This window comes from Ranitomeya variabilis, chromosome 2 (genome assembly GCF_051348905.1).
Source record: "Ranitomeya variabilis isolate aRanVar5 chromosome 2, aRanVar5.hap1, whole genome shotgun sequence".
NCBI lineage: Eukaryota > Metazoa > Chordata > Amphibia > Anura > Dendrobatidae > Ranitomeya > Ranitomeya variabilis.
The window spans coordinates 275,219,003-275,233,336 of NC_135233.1; the positions used below are offsets into that span (position 1 = coordinate 275,219,003).

General features: G+C 45.0%; 1 protein-coding gene across 1 annotated transcript in view; it reads right to left on the bottom strand.

Annotated features, from left to right (window-relative positions):
• The window catches only part of LOC143805505 (phosphatidylinositol 3,4,5-trisphosphate 5-phosphatase 2B-like), a 100,998-nt gene that overhangs the window by 17,391 nt on the left and 69,273 nt on the right, over positions 1 to 14,334 (bottom strand). The window contains exons 14-18 of the mRNA XM_077284952.1: positions 13,353 to 13,452; positions 4,750 to 4,835; positions 3,977 to 4,058; positions 1,728 to 1,811; positions 1,547 to 1,645 (exon numbers count right to left, since the gene is read on the bottom strand). Coding sequence (XP_077141067.1) covers positions 1,547 to 1,645; positions 1,728 to 1,811; positions 3,977 to 4,058; positions 4,750 to 4,835; positions 13,353 to 13,452 — 451 coding nt within the window. The remainder of the gene's footprint in view (positions 1 to 1,546; positions 1,646 to 1,727; positions 1,812 to 3,976; positions 4,059 to 4,749; positions 4,836 to 13,352; positions 13,453 to 14,334) is intronic.

Below are 14,334 nucleotides of genomic sequence, written 5' to 3' on the forward strand. Positions count from 1 at the left end.
GGGAGAAATTATCTTTTGTGCAGCATACGTGTCCTGGTCGTCACAGTGGTATTGCTTTCCTCACGGGGAGAGTGATGTCACTCTTGGAAGCAAAAGAAGATCTCTTCTATCAGGTAACCACAAAGCACCTAACATGTTCACACTCCAGGCCAGAAGGGGGAGCTCTAAACCCGGATTAAGGGGAACTTCCCTATATTTATATTCTGGTCTGGAGGGAAAGTCAGTCAGTGAGTTGGAAGAGAGAGAGAAGGCCAGACAGCAGACTGGAGCAGTCTGAGGCTGAGAGGAGCTTGTCACAGAACTTCAGCTGAGGTGGAGGTGGTACGAAAGGAGAATAGCTGAGCAGATGTGGGAGTCTGCAGCTGCTGGGAGAAAGAAAAAGAGAAGAGTGCAGTCAGATGGACAGGAGGGGCCATGTAGCCACAAGAAAGTGCTGCAGCTCCTGGAAAGAGGGAACACAGAAGGAAGAACAGATTGTAGTGAGCGTGCAGGAGAGCGAAGCACAGGAGAGTGACAACGGGGGAGGAGAGCTGCGATTGGGCTACCTCCCTGTAGAGCGCCGATTCCGTTAGCCGGAAGACCGAGGTTGTGTCGGATTCTAGGAGGCACAGCAGAATCCGTCAGGACAGCAGGACTACATGTATCCTGTCCACCCTAATACCCAGGAGACACAGTGGCACATTGAGCCCAGATCATGATAGAGACCCTGTGAAAAGGCTCAAGTCACCTGTCATACGGGTTTGTGTCCCACCTTTACGGAGGACAGAGAGAACTGTGAGGACCTTGATAGAAGCCACAGGCAGCAAGGGACTACATCAATGCGCTTGTAGGAAGGCTTCTAACTCCACCTGGTAAAGGGGACTCTGAACTTGCTTCCAAGCCGGCCAGACCCTGCCTGTACCTGTGATCTGGTGCCCTGGACTGTGGATTCCTGAAGTCTCCAGTAAACCAGGTAAAGAGACTGCAAACCTGTGTCCTCCGTTCTTTACTGCACCACTCACCATCCTCATCTACACACTGGGAGCCCTGGGGACCTACTTCACCTGTGGGAAGTTATACCATCTTAGCTGCTATAACATCACCCCAGAGGACCCCTTTAAGCAGCGTCGGTCCCCACTGATCGAATACCATAGGTGGCGTCACGAACACAAACTTTATTACAACTCCCTTAAAATACATTTCCCTTTTACTTGGGTGCCCAGGGCCACGGAGTGGGTCGCCGCCATGTGACATCCCCGTTAAGTACCGGACCCGGTACCGAGTATCCCCACGGCCCTGGCGGGTGACCCATAAACAGGTCTGGAACTGCTGAGACCCATGGCAGCCTATGTGCAATGAGCGATCTATCGTTCAGTGAGCAACATTTACTTTTGTCCGCTTGTGCAAATAGACTGTTAAACAACTGCCGATCCGTAAAGGTTTTCTGATTGGCGGTTATATCGTGCCACTGGTCAGTCCATGTAAACTGACCTGAAGGTTACAACAGATTATCAGACAACATGATGGAGTTTATTTTAGAATAATGAGATAACATGGACTGATATACCTTTCAGGCATAAGGATCGGAACTCAATGTATCCTTGGGACCGGCTTTGCGTTTTAATAATGGCTTCAATACTCAGGAATTTAAGGCTATACCTGCAATCTAGAGACGTACAAAGGAGACATGAACAGAGTTATTCAGTGGAAGCTTGTAATCCTGCCCAACAATATACTTAGTATTTTACCTCCTTGAGGGAAAGCACGAAGTCCAACCTCAAATGTGGAGAACACTGGTGAATGGTCACTCGTTACAATGTCATCTGTACAATCTAAAAAATATATGGAAGCTTTAAAGGGGTGAAGGACAAATATCAGAACATTGGGGGTCCGACATACGCCCTCCAACAATCAGTCGTTATTAGCTGCGCAAGTTCCTTGATGTACGTAGTGTATAGTGTGCTACACGAGAGTGGACTCTACACAGAGCTGTGCTGTTCCAGCTCTGTACACTGCTTACATCTGGGTAGTGCAGAAGCACATAACAGATAATCAGTGGAGATGCCAGTGTTGGAACCCTAATTATCTATCTGATATTGATAATTTATGCATCAAAGCCCTTGATAAATCTTTAAAGACATTCCTCCAATTTATTATTAAAGCATAGTCTACAGAAATACAAAATGTTCTGTACAGTTTATATATACTATATTTAGTGTATTAAAGAAATTTTCAAGGCATATGAAAAGGTCATCAATATCAGCTCAGTGGTAGGCCGACACCTGGTACCCCCACCAATGAGAAGTTATTAGCTACAGCAGAAGCTGGATGTAAACTCTGATTGGAGAGGTCTGTGTAACTCCATCCAATGGGTAGTCGCTGCCGCCAAGTACTGCAATGCAGCTCCAATCATTGTGTAGCATCTGCTGCTGAGTACTGCAGTACAGCTCCATTCAATGTGTAGCGTCTGCTGTTGAGTACTGCAGTACAGATCCATTCAATGTATAGCGTCTGCTGCTGAGTACTGCAGTACAGCTCTATTCAATGTATAGTGTCTGCTGCTGAGCACTGCAGTACGGCTCCATTCAAAGTATAGCATCTGCTGCTGAGTACTGCTGTACGGCTCCATTCAATGTGTAGTGTCTGCTGCTGAGTACTGCAGTACTGCTCCATTCAATGTGTAGCGTCTGCTTCTGAGTACTGCAGTACAGCTCCATTCAATGTATAGCGTCTGTTGCTGAGTACTGCAGTACAGCTCCATTCAATGTGCAGTGTCTGCTGCAGAGTACTGCAGTACAGCTCCATTCAATGTGTAGCATCTCCGACTGAGTACTGCAGTACAGCTCCATTCATTGTGTAGCGTCTGCGGCTGAGTCCTGCAGTACAGCTATATTCTATGTGTAGCGTCTGCTGCTGAGTACTGCAGTACAGCTCCATTCAATGTGTAGCGTCTGCTGCTGAGTACTGCAGTACAGCTCCATTGAATGTGTAGTGTCTGCTGTTGAGTACTGCAGTACAGCTCTATTCAATCTGTAGCGTCTGCTGCTGAGTACTGCAGTACTGCTCCATTCAATGTGTAGCGTCTGCTGCTGAGTACTGCAGTATAGCTCCATTCAATTTATAGCGTCTGCTACTGAGTACTGCAGTACAGCTCCATTCATTGTGTAGCGTCTGGGGATGAGTACTGTAGTACAGCTCCATTCAATGTGTAGCGTCTGCTACTGAGTACTCCTGTACAGCTCCATTCAATGTGTGCGTCTGCTGTTGAGTACTGCAGTACAGCTCCATTCAATGTGTAGCATCTGCTGTTGAGTACTGCAGTACAGCTCCATTCAATCTGTAGTGTCTGCTGCTGAGTACTGAAGTACAGCTCCATTTAATGTGTAGCGTCTGCTGTTGAGTACTGCAGTACAGCTCTATTCAATCTGTAGTGTCTGCTGCTGAGTACTGCAGTACAGCTCCATTCAATGTGTAGCGTCTGCTGTTGAGTACTGCAGTACAGTTCCATTCAATGTGTAGCGTCTGCTGTTGAGTTCTGCAGTACAGCTCCATTCAATGTGTAGCGTCTGCTGTTGAGTACTGCAGTACAGCTCCATTCACTCTGTAGTGTCTGCTGCTGAGTACTGAAGTACAGCTCCATTTAATGTGCAGTGTCTGCTGCTGAGTACTGCAGTACAGCTCCATTCTATGTGTAGCATCTGCTGTTGAGTACTGCAGTACAGCTCCATTCAATCTGTAGCATCTGCTGCTGGGTCCTGCAGTACAGCTCCATTCAATGTGTAGCGTCTGCTGCTGAGTACTGTAGTACAGCTCCATTTAATATTTACATCCAGCTACCAGAGCTGCTAGCAGCTAATCGGTGGGGGTGTCAGGTGTTGGACCCACACCAATCTGATTTTGATGTCCTATTTAATGAAAGGTTATCAATATAATATGCCTGGAAAACCCCTTTAAGGGATATCTTAAACGCAAGCCAATGTTTATTTTTTCATCTTACCATACGAGGTACATTTAACCTCAGTGCCTGGGTATGATGTCCACAGAATACGATCACTCCAGGATGGTGAAAATATTCTGGTCTTAATAAAAAAACAAATTGAACAGAGTGAAAACTATTAGAAGTCTATTTATTATTGATATGATCAAGCAGGGTTGCCAACTTGACTTTTTATGTTTTTCTGGACAGCTTATCAAAAAATCATGGACAGACAAAAAATGTTATGGACACATCGGAAAACCATAAGAAATCATTATAATTATAAGTGATAGATGTCTACAGCCCATAATTCTGATATGAAGACATCAGCCACATTCACTGGAAATTGTAATATTATGACAATTACAGTCATAATAATCTATATAACCAGGTTCATAAGGGTCCCATCTGTCAGGCTGCAACTAATCACACATGTATGGCATATGGATCATAAGAAAACCACTTTATACTACAAAGCTCTTGGCATCAGTTGTATTGCACTCTCACTGATTACTTTCTTCAGCATCTCTGAAGTTTTTTAAATGTACACAAACTTCTGCTGTCACCAAAAGTTCTTCAATCTATAGTTTTCATTGCCTTGATTTATTTTTACTTTTATGACTTCAAATAAAGGAAAGAAAACTGCACCTTTTTTTGTTTTAACCAAGATGCAGGAACATTTCATACTACTAATTCACATTTTTTCCTTAATAATTCAGATATGGATAATAGATAGATGGACACATTAAGAAGTAGCAGAGAAAAAAATTAGAAATTAAGTAAATTAGTCTCACTCCAGTTTTCTTGGCTTTCTGCAAATCATATGAACGGGAACCTCTCTCGTAGCGACAAGTGGGTGGAAATGCGATTGGATGCTCCTCTGAAAAATAAATAATAATAACAATAAAGGAGGGTTCAAGTTATGTTAACTCATTATTGACAGAGCCAATTTTAACGTTAATGACCAGGCCAAATTTTTAAAATATGACCAGTGTCACTTTATGAGGTAATAACTCTGGAATATGACGGACAATACCCCAAAGTGACACCATTCTAAAATCTGCACCCCTCAAAACCACAATCAAGAAGTTTATTAACCCTTCAGGTGCATCACAGAAACTAAAGCGATGTGGAAGGAATTTCCCAAAAATCTTACTTTAGCCCCAATTTTTTTTATTTTTGCAAGGGTTGCAGGTGAAAATAGACCCCAACATTTATTGTGCAATTTCTCTTGAGTACACCAATACCCAATATGTGAGGGAAAACGATTGTGTGGATGCACGGCAGGGTTCTGAAGGAAAGGAGCACCGTTTGACTTTTGGAGCACAGAAATGGCTGGCATCGAGAGCAGATGCCATGCCGCGTTTGTAGAGCCCCTAATGTGCTTAAAAAGTTGAATCCCCACACAAGTGACCCAATTTTGGAAACTAGAACGCTCAAGGAATGTATCTAGATGTATGGTGAGCACCTTGAACCCGGTGTTTCAGAGAACTTTATAACGTAGAGCCTCAAAAATGAAAAAAATAATTTTTCCCACAAAAATGTACTTTTAATTTTTTATTTTCACAAGTGTAACAGCAGAAAGTAGAACCCAAAATTTGTTGTGCAATTTCTCCTGAGTCCTCCCATACCCCATATGTGGGGGAAAACTATTGTTTGAGTGCACAGCTAGGCTCGGAAAAGAAGTGACATTTTGGAACGCAGACTTTATAAAATGGTCTGCGGGAGTCCTGCCACATTTTGAGAGCTTCTGATTTGCCTAAACAGTGAAAAAAAAACAACAAGTGACCCCATTTTGGAAACTTTACCCCTCATAGATTTTATCCAGGGGTATAGTGAGCATTTTGAACCCACAGTACTATACAGAATAAAATAACATTATGTCATTGCAGCGCCCCAGAGTCCTGGTCGTTGCAGTAGCATGGTTCAGCCACTAAGGGGGGCCATGCTGCGTTCGATGGCACGGAAGGAGTTCTCTGAGCAGGTATCACAGTCACCAATACATTTCACAGCTGGGCCTCCGGGGGGAGCTAAGGGTGCTATTCATTAGGCCACTCCCCACCATAGTGGGTAAACTGGGGGTCAGGCAGGAAGTTAGAGAGAACGCTGACGGGATTGAACGGAGCAACACCTGGTGGCAGAGGGTGTTGTGAAGGGAGAGACTGTAGGGTCTCTGCCAGGGGTGGGATCCTGGCAGAGGCTTGGCATGGAAAGAACGTAAAGGGACCGTGCCTGCTCAGCATAGCGGCGGTGCCCAAGGAAGGACTAAGAAGCGAGATAGATTGTGCTGAGTGAGAAACGAAATCAAGCGAAAGGAGATACCAGTGAGGGTTGTGCTGAAAGAGGCAGCACCTTACTGAGGCGCACTACCGGTGGCCGGAACGCCGAGGAGGTAAAGAGTTTCAAGCCATACCTCAGACCTACGGCAGGGCAGTTAGCTTGAGGCGGACTGTCTCACGCATCACCCAGGAAGGCAAAGGGGGGGTACCAACAGGAGAGGGGCGCAGATAGAGTCCTGGAAGATCTCCGAGCCTCCCCGTCATACGGGTGCGTTCCTACCATAGTATCTGGAGGGACGAGGAAGATCATTGCGAATTAAGTTGTTGTGAGGGAACACGAGAAACAGACACAACAGTTGTGGGGTACTTTCCGTAAGCACAGCAGGGAAGGACTGCAACACATAGCGCTAGAAGGAAGGCACCGATTTCCACCTGCAAAGAGAGCTCTGGAAGTGCCATTGGACCGGCCGGACTTGCGCAGCCTGGTGAGCCGTATTCCGGACTGAGGACCCAGAGAGCTTCAGTAAAGAGGTAAAGAGACTGCAACCTGGTGTCCTCGTTATTTACCGCGACCTGCACCCCACAACTGCACCGCTACAATATCACTTATTGCACCGGACGTCCCCCACTGACAGACAGGGCCACGGACCGGGTCTAGCCACCGTGACAACCCCAGGACTGAGACCTAGAGGCCCGGCTCCGGGTACCCCTCGGCCCTGCGGCGGTGTGGGGGCGCTCCAAACTTGGCGTCACGAACAGGATCTACTTAAGCCTGAAGAATCAGGTCATGTGTGCCTAGAGACTGTGATTTATTGTGCTTGGACTGTATTTTATTGAGAGGACTGTGTGTTGCCACTTGCCGCCAGAAGTTCCCGCCAAAACCGCCGCCATTATAGCGCTAAGGAGGGCGCAGGAGAAGAAGAAGGGCGTGGAAGTGGGCGTAAACAAGCTGAAGAGCGCGAAAGACAATGGCCGCCCAGTCTAAGTATTTCTGCCCCTTGAGGACGTGTCCGTCAGCAGCCGAGGTCCGCCTCCTGATCCTCAATGGTGGGCAGAGACAAAGAAAACGAAACCGCCCACGAAGGAGAGAGCGGGAAAAGGACCAGGAAGAAGAAGTGAGCGACATGGAGGACGCCATGGCGAGCCGCCCGGAGCCGGAGCGTGGGGACGGAGCAGAGGACTCCCCCAGCCACCCGGAGGGGCACCGCAACCAGGCCTCCACCGCTGATGCTGAATTCCTGCAGGCCGGAGTGGACGAGCTCAGCGACCGACCTCGGCGGACGCAGCTGAGCACCAAGGCCGGGTGGAAGAAGGCCATCATCAGGAGCCTCACCGGACATCTGTCGGCAGCCTCATCTGGTCCGGAGCGGGGAAGAAGTCCCAGCGCTCTGAAGCTGGAAAGCAAGGCCCTGCCGGAAAGCGAGGTGCTGCAAGCAGAGATGACAGCGTCGCAAAACAAGGCCCCGCAGCCAGCGTTCCAGACCCCAGCGGAGACGGAGCAGACCGGCACCGGAGGAACCACATCTGAAGCAGGTAGGAAGAGCCACCCTGCCCTGACGACCGACACCACTCCAGTGACTGCTAGTGCCACAGCTGCTGACTCCGTTCCAGTGACTGATCTTGCAGCAGCCGCTACCTCTGCTGCAGCAGATGCCCATACTCAAGCTGCGCAGACCTCCATCGCTGCGCATGATTTAATCGTACATGAAAGACGGATTAACGGCGTTTGTCCAGCACTGGGTGTAACCCTGGACCTCACTTTGCCCAGGCCAAGAAGGGTTAAGTGCCAGGTGCAGCCCTGGAAGCCGTCCAACTAAACCTCGGAAACCTGAAACTGTGAATAGTTAACTGTTTATTTCCTTGCTGTTTTGCTGCTAAAACCCGTCCTGGGTTAACTCTTAAAGGGATCCCTTTGTTTACCCGGGATCCCTATTGCTTTTTATTTTTGCTTTCACTTTCATTTTTGCTTTTTGTTCCACAATGTTATAAAAACTGCTGAATCATGAACTGTGCATGATTCGAACTTTCTTTTGTAAATAGTTTGCACCTTCTTAAAGGTGCTCCCTACTGGTTTTAGCCAAAGACACTTTGCGAAGATATTTGCCCTATTTGTTTGAGTTAAAGACACTTTGCGAAGATACCTTTCCTACCGGTTCTGATTAAAGACACTTTGCGAAGATACCATGCCGGAACCTTTGCATGGGCCGGTAGGCTGAGGAGACGAGCTACCTTAGAAAGACTTGGTCTCCTCTTAAAGGGGATGTGAGAAACTGAACTTGAGAGAGATACTGTTGCAGAACAGTAATGCCATAATGATGCCTTGAAAAGAAATGTAACTGTTTTACATGCTAAGTTATATGTGTTGAATTTGTTAAAATGTGAAATTTGAATAATGTTTTGAAGACAGGAAAGATGCAGAGAGCCCGTAGGGGTAGAAGTAGAGGTCTGCACAGTTGAAAGTAAGAGAAGTAATAATGAGGGTGAGGATAGAAGGTAAACCCTGCGTCCCCATTGAAAAGTTACTTTATTGCTAAGGACAGAGAGTGAACCCGTAGGGGTTAGAGAGTGAGTCCTTAAAGGGGCCGAGTAGAGCTGGCTCAGAGTTCTTCAACCGAAAGGAATGTTACGTCTATACTGTGTATAGTAGCGAAAGGCAGTAGGCCCTGGCTGAACAGGGCGGTCCTGTAGAAGAAAGGAGAGGCAGTAGGCCTGGTGCCGTAGGGACAGGCGGTCCTGCAGGTTCACAAGAAGGAGAATGTAAAGTTGAAATGCCTTATAATGTGATTATAGGAAGGCCTTTGATAGACTAAGAGTGTGAGTTTCTTAAAGGCAATGTTAAGTTATTATTTCAAAAATTGTACTAAATAGAATACCCGGTTGGGTAACAGAAGTTATTTATACTCTGTAAATTATAAGGTTAGTTATGTTTGTAACGTTACAAGTGTCCTCACCTCCCATAAAGGGAAGCCTACTTAAGTATACTTATTGTTATTTGCACTCAACAAAATTGTATGTCTTTTTGCTAACCTGTATTGTTGTTTTTCTTCCCAGTCCCGGAGTACTGTGTTTAACCAGGGGGGAGTGCAGCGCCCCAGAGTCCTGGTCGTTGCAGTAGCATGGTTCAGCCACTAAGGGGGGCCATGCTGCGTTCGATGGCACGGAAGGAGTTCTCTGAGCAGGTATCACAGTCACCAATACATTTCACAGCTGGGCCTCCGGGGGGAGCTAAGGGTGCTATTCATTAGGCCACTCCCCACCATAGTGGGTAAACTGGGGGTCAGGCAGGAAGTTAGAGAGAACGCTGACGGGATTGAACGGAGCAACACCTGGTGGCAGAGGGTGTTGTGAAGGGAGAGACTGTAGGGTCTCTGCCAGGGGTGGGATCCTGGCAGAGGCTTGGCATGGAAAGAACGTAAAGGGACCGTGCCTGCTCAGCATAGCGGCGGTGCCCAAGGAAGGACTAAGAAGCGAGATAGATTGTGCTGAGTGAGAAACGAAATCAAGCGAAAGGAGATACCAGTGAGGGTTGTGCTGAAAGAGGCAGCACCTTACTGAGGCGCACTACCGGTGGCCGGAACGCCGAGGAGGTAAAGAGTTTCAAGCCATACCTCAGACCTACGGCAGGGCAGTTAGCTTGAGGCGGACTGTCTCACGCATCACCCAGGAAGGCAAAGGGGGGGTACCAACAGGAGAGGGGCGCAGATAGAGTCCCGGAAGATCTCCGAGCCTCCCCGTCATACGGGTGCGTTCCTACCATAGTATCTGGAGGGACGAGGAAGATCATTGCGAATTAAGTTGTTGTGAGGGAACACGAGAAACAGACACAACAGTTGTGGGGTACTTTCCGTAAGCACAGCAGGGAAGGACTGCAACACATAGCGCTAGAAGGAAGGCACCGATTTCCACCTGCAAAGAGAGCTCTGGAAGTGCCATTGGACCGGCCGGACTTGCGCAGCCTGGTGAGCCGTATTCCGGACTGAGGACCCAGAGAGCTTCAGTAAAGAGGTAAAGAGACTGCAACCTGGTGTCCTCGTTATTTACCGCGACCTGCACCCCACAACTGCACCGCTACAATATCACTTATTGCACCGGACGTCCCCCACTGACAGACAGGGCCACGGACCGGGTCTAGCCACCGTGACAACCCCAGGACTGAGACCTAGAGGCCCGGCTCCGGGTACCCCTCGGCCCTGCGGCGGTGTGGGGGCGCTCCATCATCATATTGAAAATTTTCATTTTTTTCCTGAAAATGTAGTTTTAGCCGCAAGTTTGTAATTTTCACAATGGATAATAGGTGAAAATGGAACCCATAATTTGTTACGCAATTTCTTCTGAACGCGATGGTACTCCATATGTAGTCAAAAACTTCTGTTTGGGCACATGGTAGCGCTAGGAAAGAGCACTTTCAGAATAAGGCTGGATAACATTCTTGTGTTCTATGCTGAGCACTTACTCCTGGGTTTTCGTGTAAATCCCACAAAAATACGATTCAGACATAACCTTCAACAGAGCCACCCTCTATATGAGTTAGATGGAGACACTTTGGAATCCATTTGGAGTCTGCTCTGGTGGTATCCATCTTTTTTAGGCATGCAGATCTGTGATCGCTTACACTTGTGTGCTAAAAAGATGCTAAAATGATGGAACAACCCCGGAACACAGACCAGTCCAAAGTTACTCCATCTGCCTCATAAGTGAGTGGTTCTGTTGGGGGTTTTGTATGAATCGCAGTTTGGGGGAATTTACACGGAAACCCCAATGTAAGCGATCAGCGGAGAGCGCAGGATAAATGTAAGTCAAGCCTTATTCCAATTTTTGGGAGGCAGAATGAACAAATAGACAGCAGTACAATTATCGTATTTATTTTTATTTTTGCACAGATCACCGTGCAGTATAAGTGATAAGGCAGATTTATTCTTTGGGTCTGTGCGATTACAGCGATACCAGATTTATATATATTTTTTTATTTTCCTGCTATCATACAGTAAAAATGATTTTTTATAAAAAGTTGTTTTTTTCGTTACCATATTCTGAGAGCTGTAACTTTTTTAAGTTTTGGCAAACAAAGCTGTATGAGGGTTTATTTTTTGCGAGACGAGCTGCAGATTTTTTGGTACCATTTTGGAGCACATAAAATTTTTTGATCATTTTCTATTCAGATTTATCAGACACAGCATGAACAAAAAACAGCAATTCAGTTATTGCTTTTATTTTATTGTTTGCGTCATTCGCCGAGCGATAAAAGTGATGAGACCAATTTGTTTTTCAAGTCGGTACGATTACAGCGATACTAGATTTATATAGTTTTTTTACGCTTTGCTATTTTTACACTAAAAACCATATTTTACAAAAATGAATTTGTTTTTTAGCATGATCATATTCTGCGAGCTGTAATTTTTTTACTTTTTTGCCAAATAAGCCATATTAGGGCTTGTTTTTTGCAGGACGGTTTGGCGTTTTCATTGATAAAATTTGTTTTTACTTATGACTTTTTGATAGCTTTTTATTCACTTTTTTGTGAGTCAGTGTGATGAAAAAGCAACATTTTTTGCTTGTTTTTTATTATTTTTTTACTGCATTCACCAGTTTTATAGAGCGGGTCGTTAGAGACGCGGTGCTAGTAATTATGTTTACTTTTTTTTGTTTATTTTTGCTTTATCATAAACGCTGCGCTTTGAGTGTCAAAACGGCTTTTTGTGATTTGTGTGCGCTATTTTGTGTTTTTTTTTACTTTTTACATATTTTATTTCACTTTTTTACTTAGTCTCACTGAAGGATATGTCTAATTTTTATTTTGACCACTGGTCTTATACACTACAGTGTACTGCAGAGTATGAGACTGTCAGTGTCTCACTAGCTGTGCCTGTGAGACCCAGCTTATAGCCACAAGGGTTTCATATGACCTCGTAGGTCCGAATGGCCGAATGGTTACAAAGGGGTCTTGTGACCCCCTTGCAACCAATAAAATAATGGACAGTGATATTTAAGGGGTCCCAATCGACTTCAAAACCATCCAGGGCTGATACTGCATGGCGTCAGCTGTCATGTATATGTGGGCGGTGCTATTTCCTTTTTCCCGATTGCCGTTTTAAAACGGCGATGAGGGAATATGGCCCCTTAAGGAACGCCCTTTTAATGTGTATCGGTGATTGTTAAGGGGTTATAACACCATGATGAGCATTTTGTCGGGGTTATGTCTGAATATCAAAAAAATGGTATTCGAAAGTGCCCCTGTGCATATTCAACCACTTTAATATGGAAAACAAAGTTTAAAAGATGAAATTTTGAACTCCATTTAACCTGTTTTTCAGAGTTGTCAATACAGGGGTAAGATCTGTGAAATCAGAATTCATTAATTACCGATTTTCCCATTACTGAGATAGGAACTGAAAGTTACTGATCATAAAATTCTATGGGAAGGGGGAAGGGACTAGAGGCAGACACCGATCTAGTGAAACGACAGAAGGTCAACCCCTTTAAAGAAAATTTGCCATGTCAAGAACATAGTGAGCTGTAACCATGCACCATCACTGACTAACAGCCGGCTCTGTACTGATGTCGGGGCGTGGATATAGCCGCCGCTTACTATATACTGAGCTGTGATTGAAGCTGTGCATCCATGACTGGAAGTGGGAGGCTGCCGGAAGGAAAAAGCTAATTTCCTTCCAGTAGCCAGGCTGTCAGTGTGGCAGCCGCACGGCTTCAAATACTATTAACCACACATTGGTAGGTTCATATACTTTTTTTACATGACGGGTTCCATTTAAACTATACAAAATACTAAAAGGGCAAAAACTGGGACACACTGACCTAAAGCAACAGTTAATTTACATATTGTGTTTGTTCTTCTGTTTCAGAACAAGTGAATTACTGAACATAAAACATCAGAGCAGATTTCGCAATATATTTACACCAGTTTTCTGATATGACTACATTGAATTACTTCCCATACTTTCATGGCAGCTAATTAACGACATTGCAGTCAAATTACCAGTGTTTGTAGCCACTGAAAATACTGGAAAATAAGGTGGCATGTGGCAGTGATGTGAATATACGGGCTGTAGTAGCCATGTATATAGGCCATATGTATGGTACTAGAACAGCGTTAAACTTCTCACTAAATCCCAGGAAGATTTTCTTCTTTTCACGTTCTTGGTTCAGTTGATCCACCGGAAGCAATAGTTGGTGCTGACCACTGTAGATGCACTGCAGAACATCCTACATGCAAGGAAAAAAAACTTTGGATCAGGTGGAAGAATGATTGACACAAAAATTACTGCAGAATATTGTAGGATTGAATTGAGAAACTGAAATGTACCCTCCAGAGAGCAGAACATGAAGTTTGGGAAGTGTTGGCATTGTGCATAGGCACTAGGATAGGGCAACAGATTGTTCAATCAACACAATCCCCATTTGGAAGTCATTCACTTTAGAACATCTTTGTTAGCCATTTTGGATTTTTTTGCTATAAAGGGAATGTGTCACCAGAAAAATTGGTAATTTTTTCTTCACACCACATTCTTTACTAAAAATAAAAATTATAAATCTTGCAACACTGGGATTTTTAAGACTTTAGCTTCCTATTATTTCACAAATTCACATGTATATTAGCAGCAATGAGCAGACTCCGACCTTATCTTTTGTAATGAAGCATCTAAAAGGGGGAGCAGTGGAGCTGTGACATTTCCTATTTTGATTGGTGGATATGCTATGTAACTGTGGATAGAGGTGTTACCTGTCATTGTAATCCTGCCTCTGATGATAATGAGCTTGTTGAAAACTCTTCCTGAAAGGACAGGAACTATGTGTCTGAAATAGCCCCAGTATATGTCTACAATTAGTTCCAAAGTGAAAATTGCAAGATTACTACATTTTTTTTAAATGAAATTTGTGATATAAAAAAAAACATTACTTAGATTTTTGAAAAAATATATGTAACACAAAAACCTGACTTAAAGGGAGCCTGTCACCCCCAAAATCGAAGATGAGCTAAGCCCACCAGCATCAGGGGCTTATCTACGGCATTCTGGAATCCTGTAGATAAGCCCCCGATGTATCCTGAGAGATGAGAAAAAGAAGTTAGATTATACTCACCCAGGG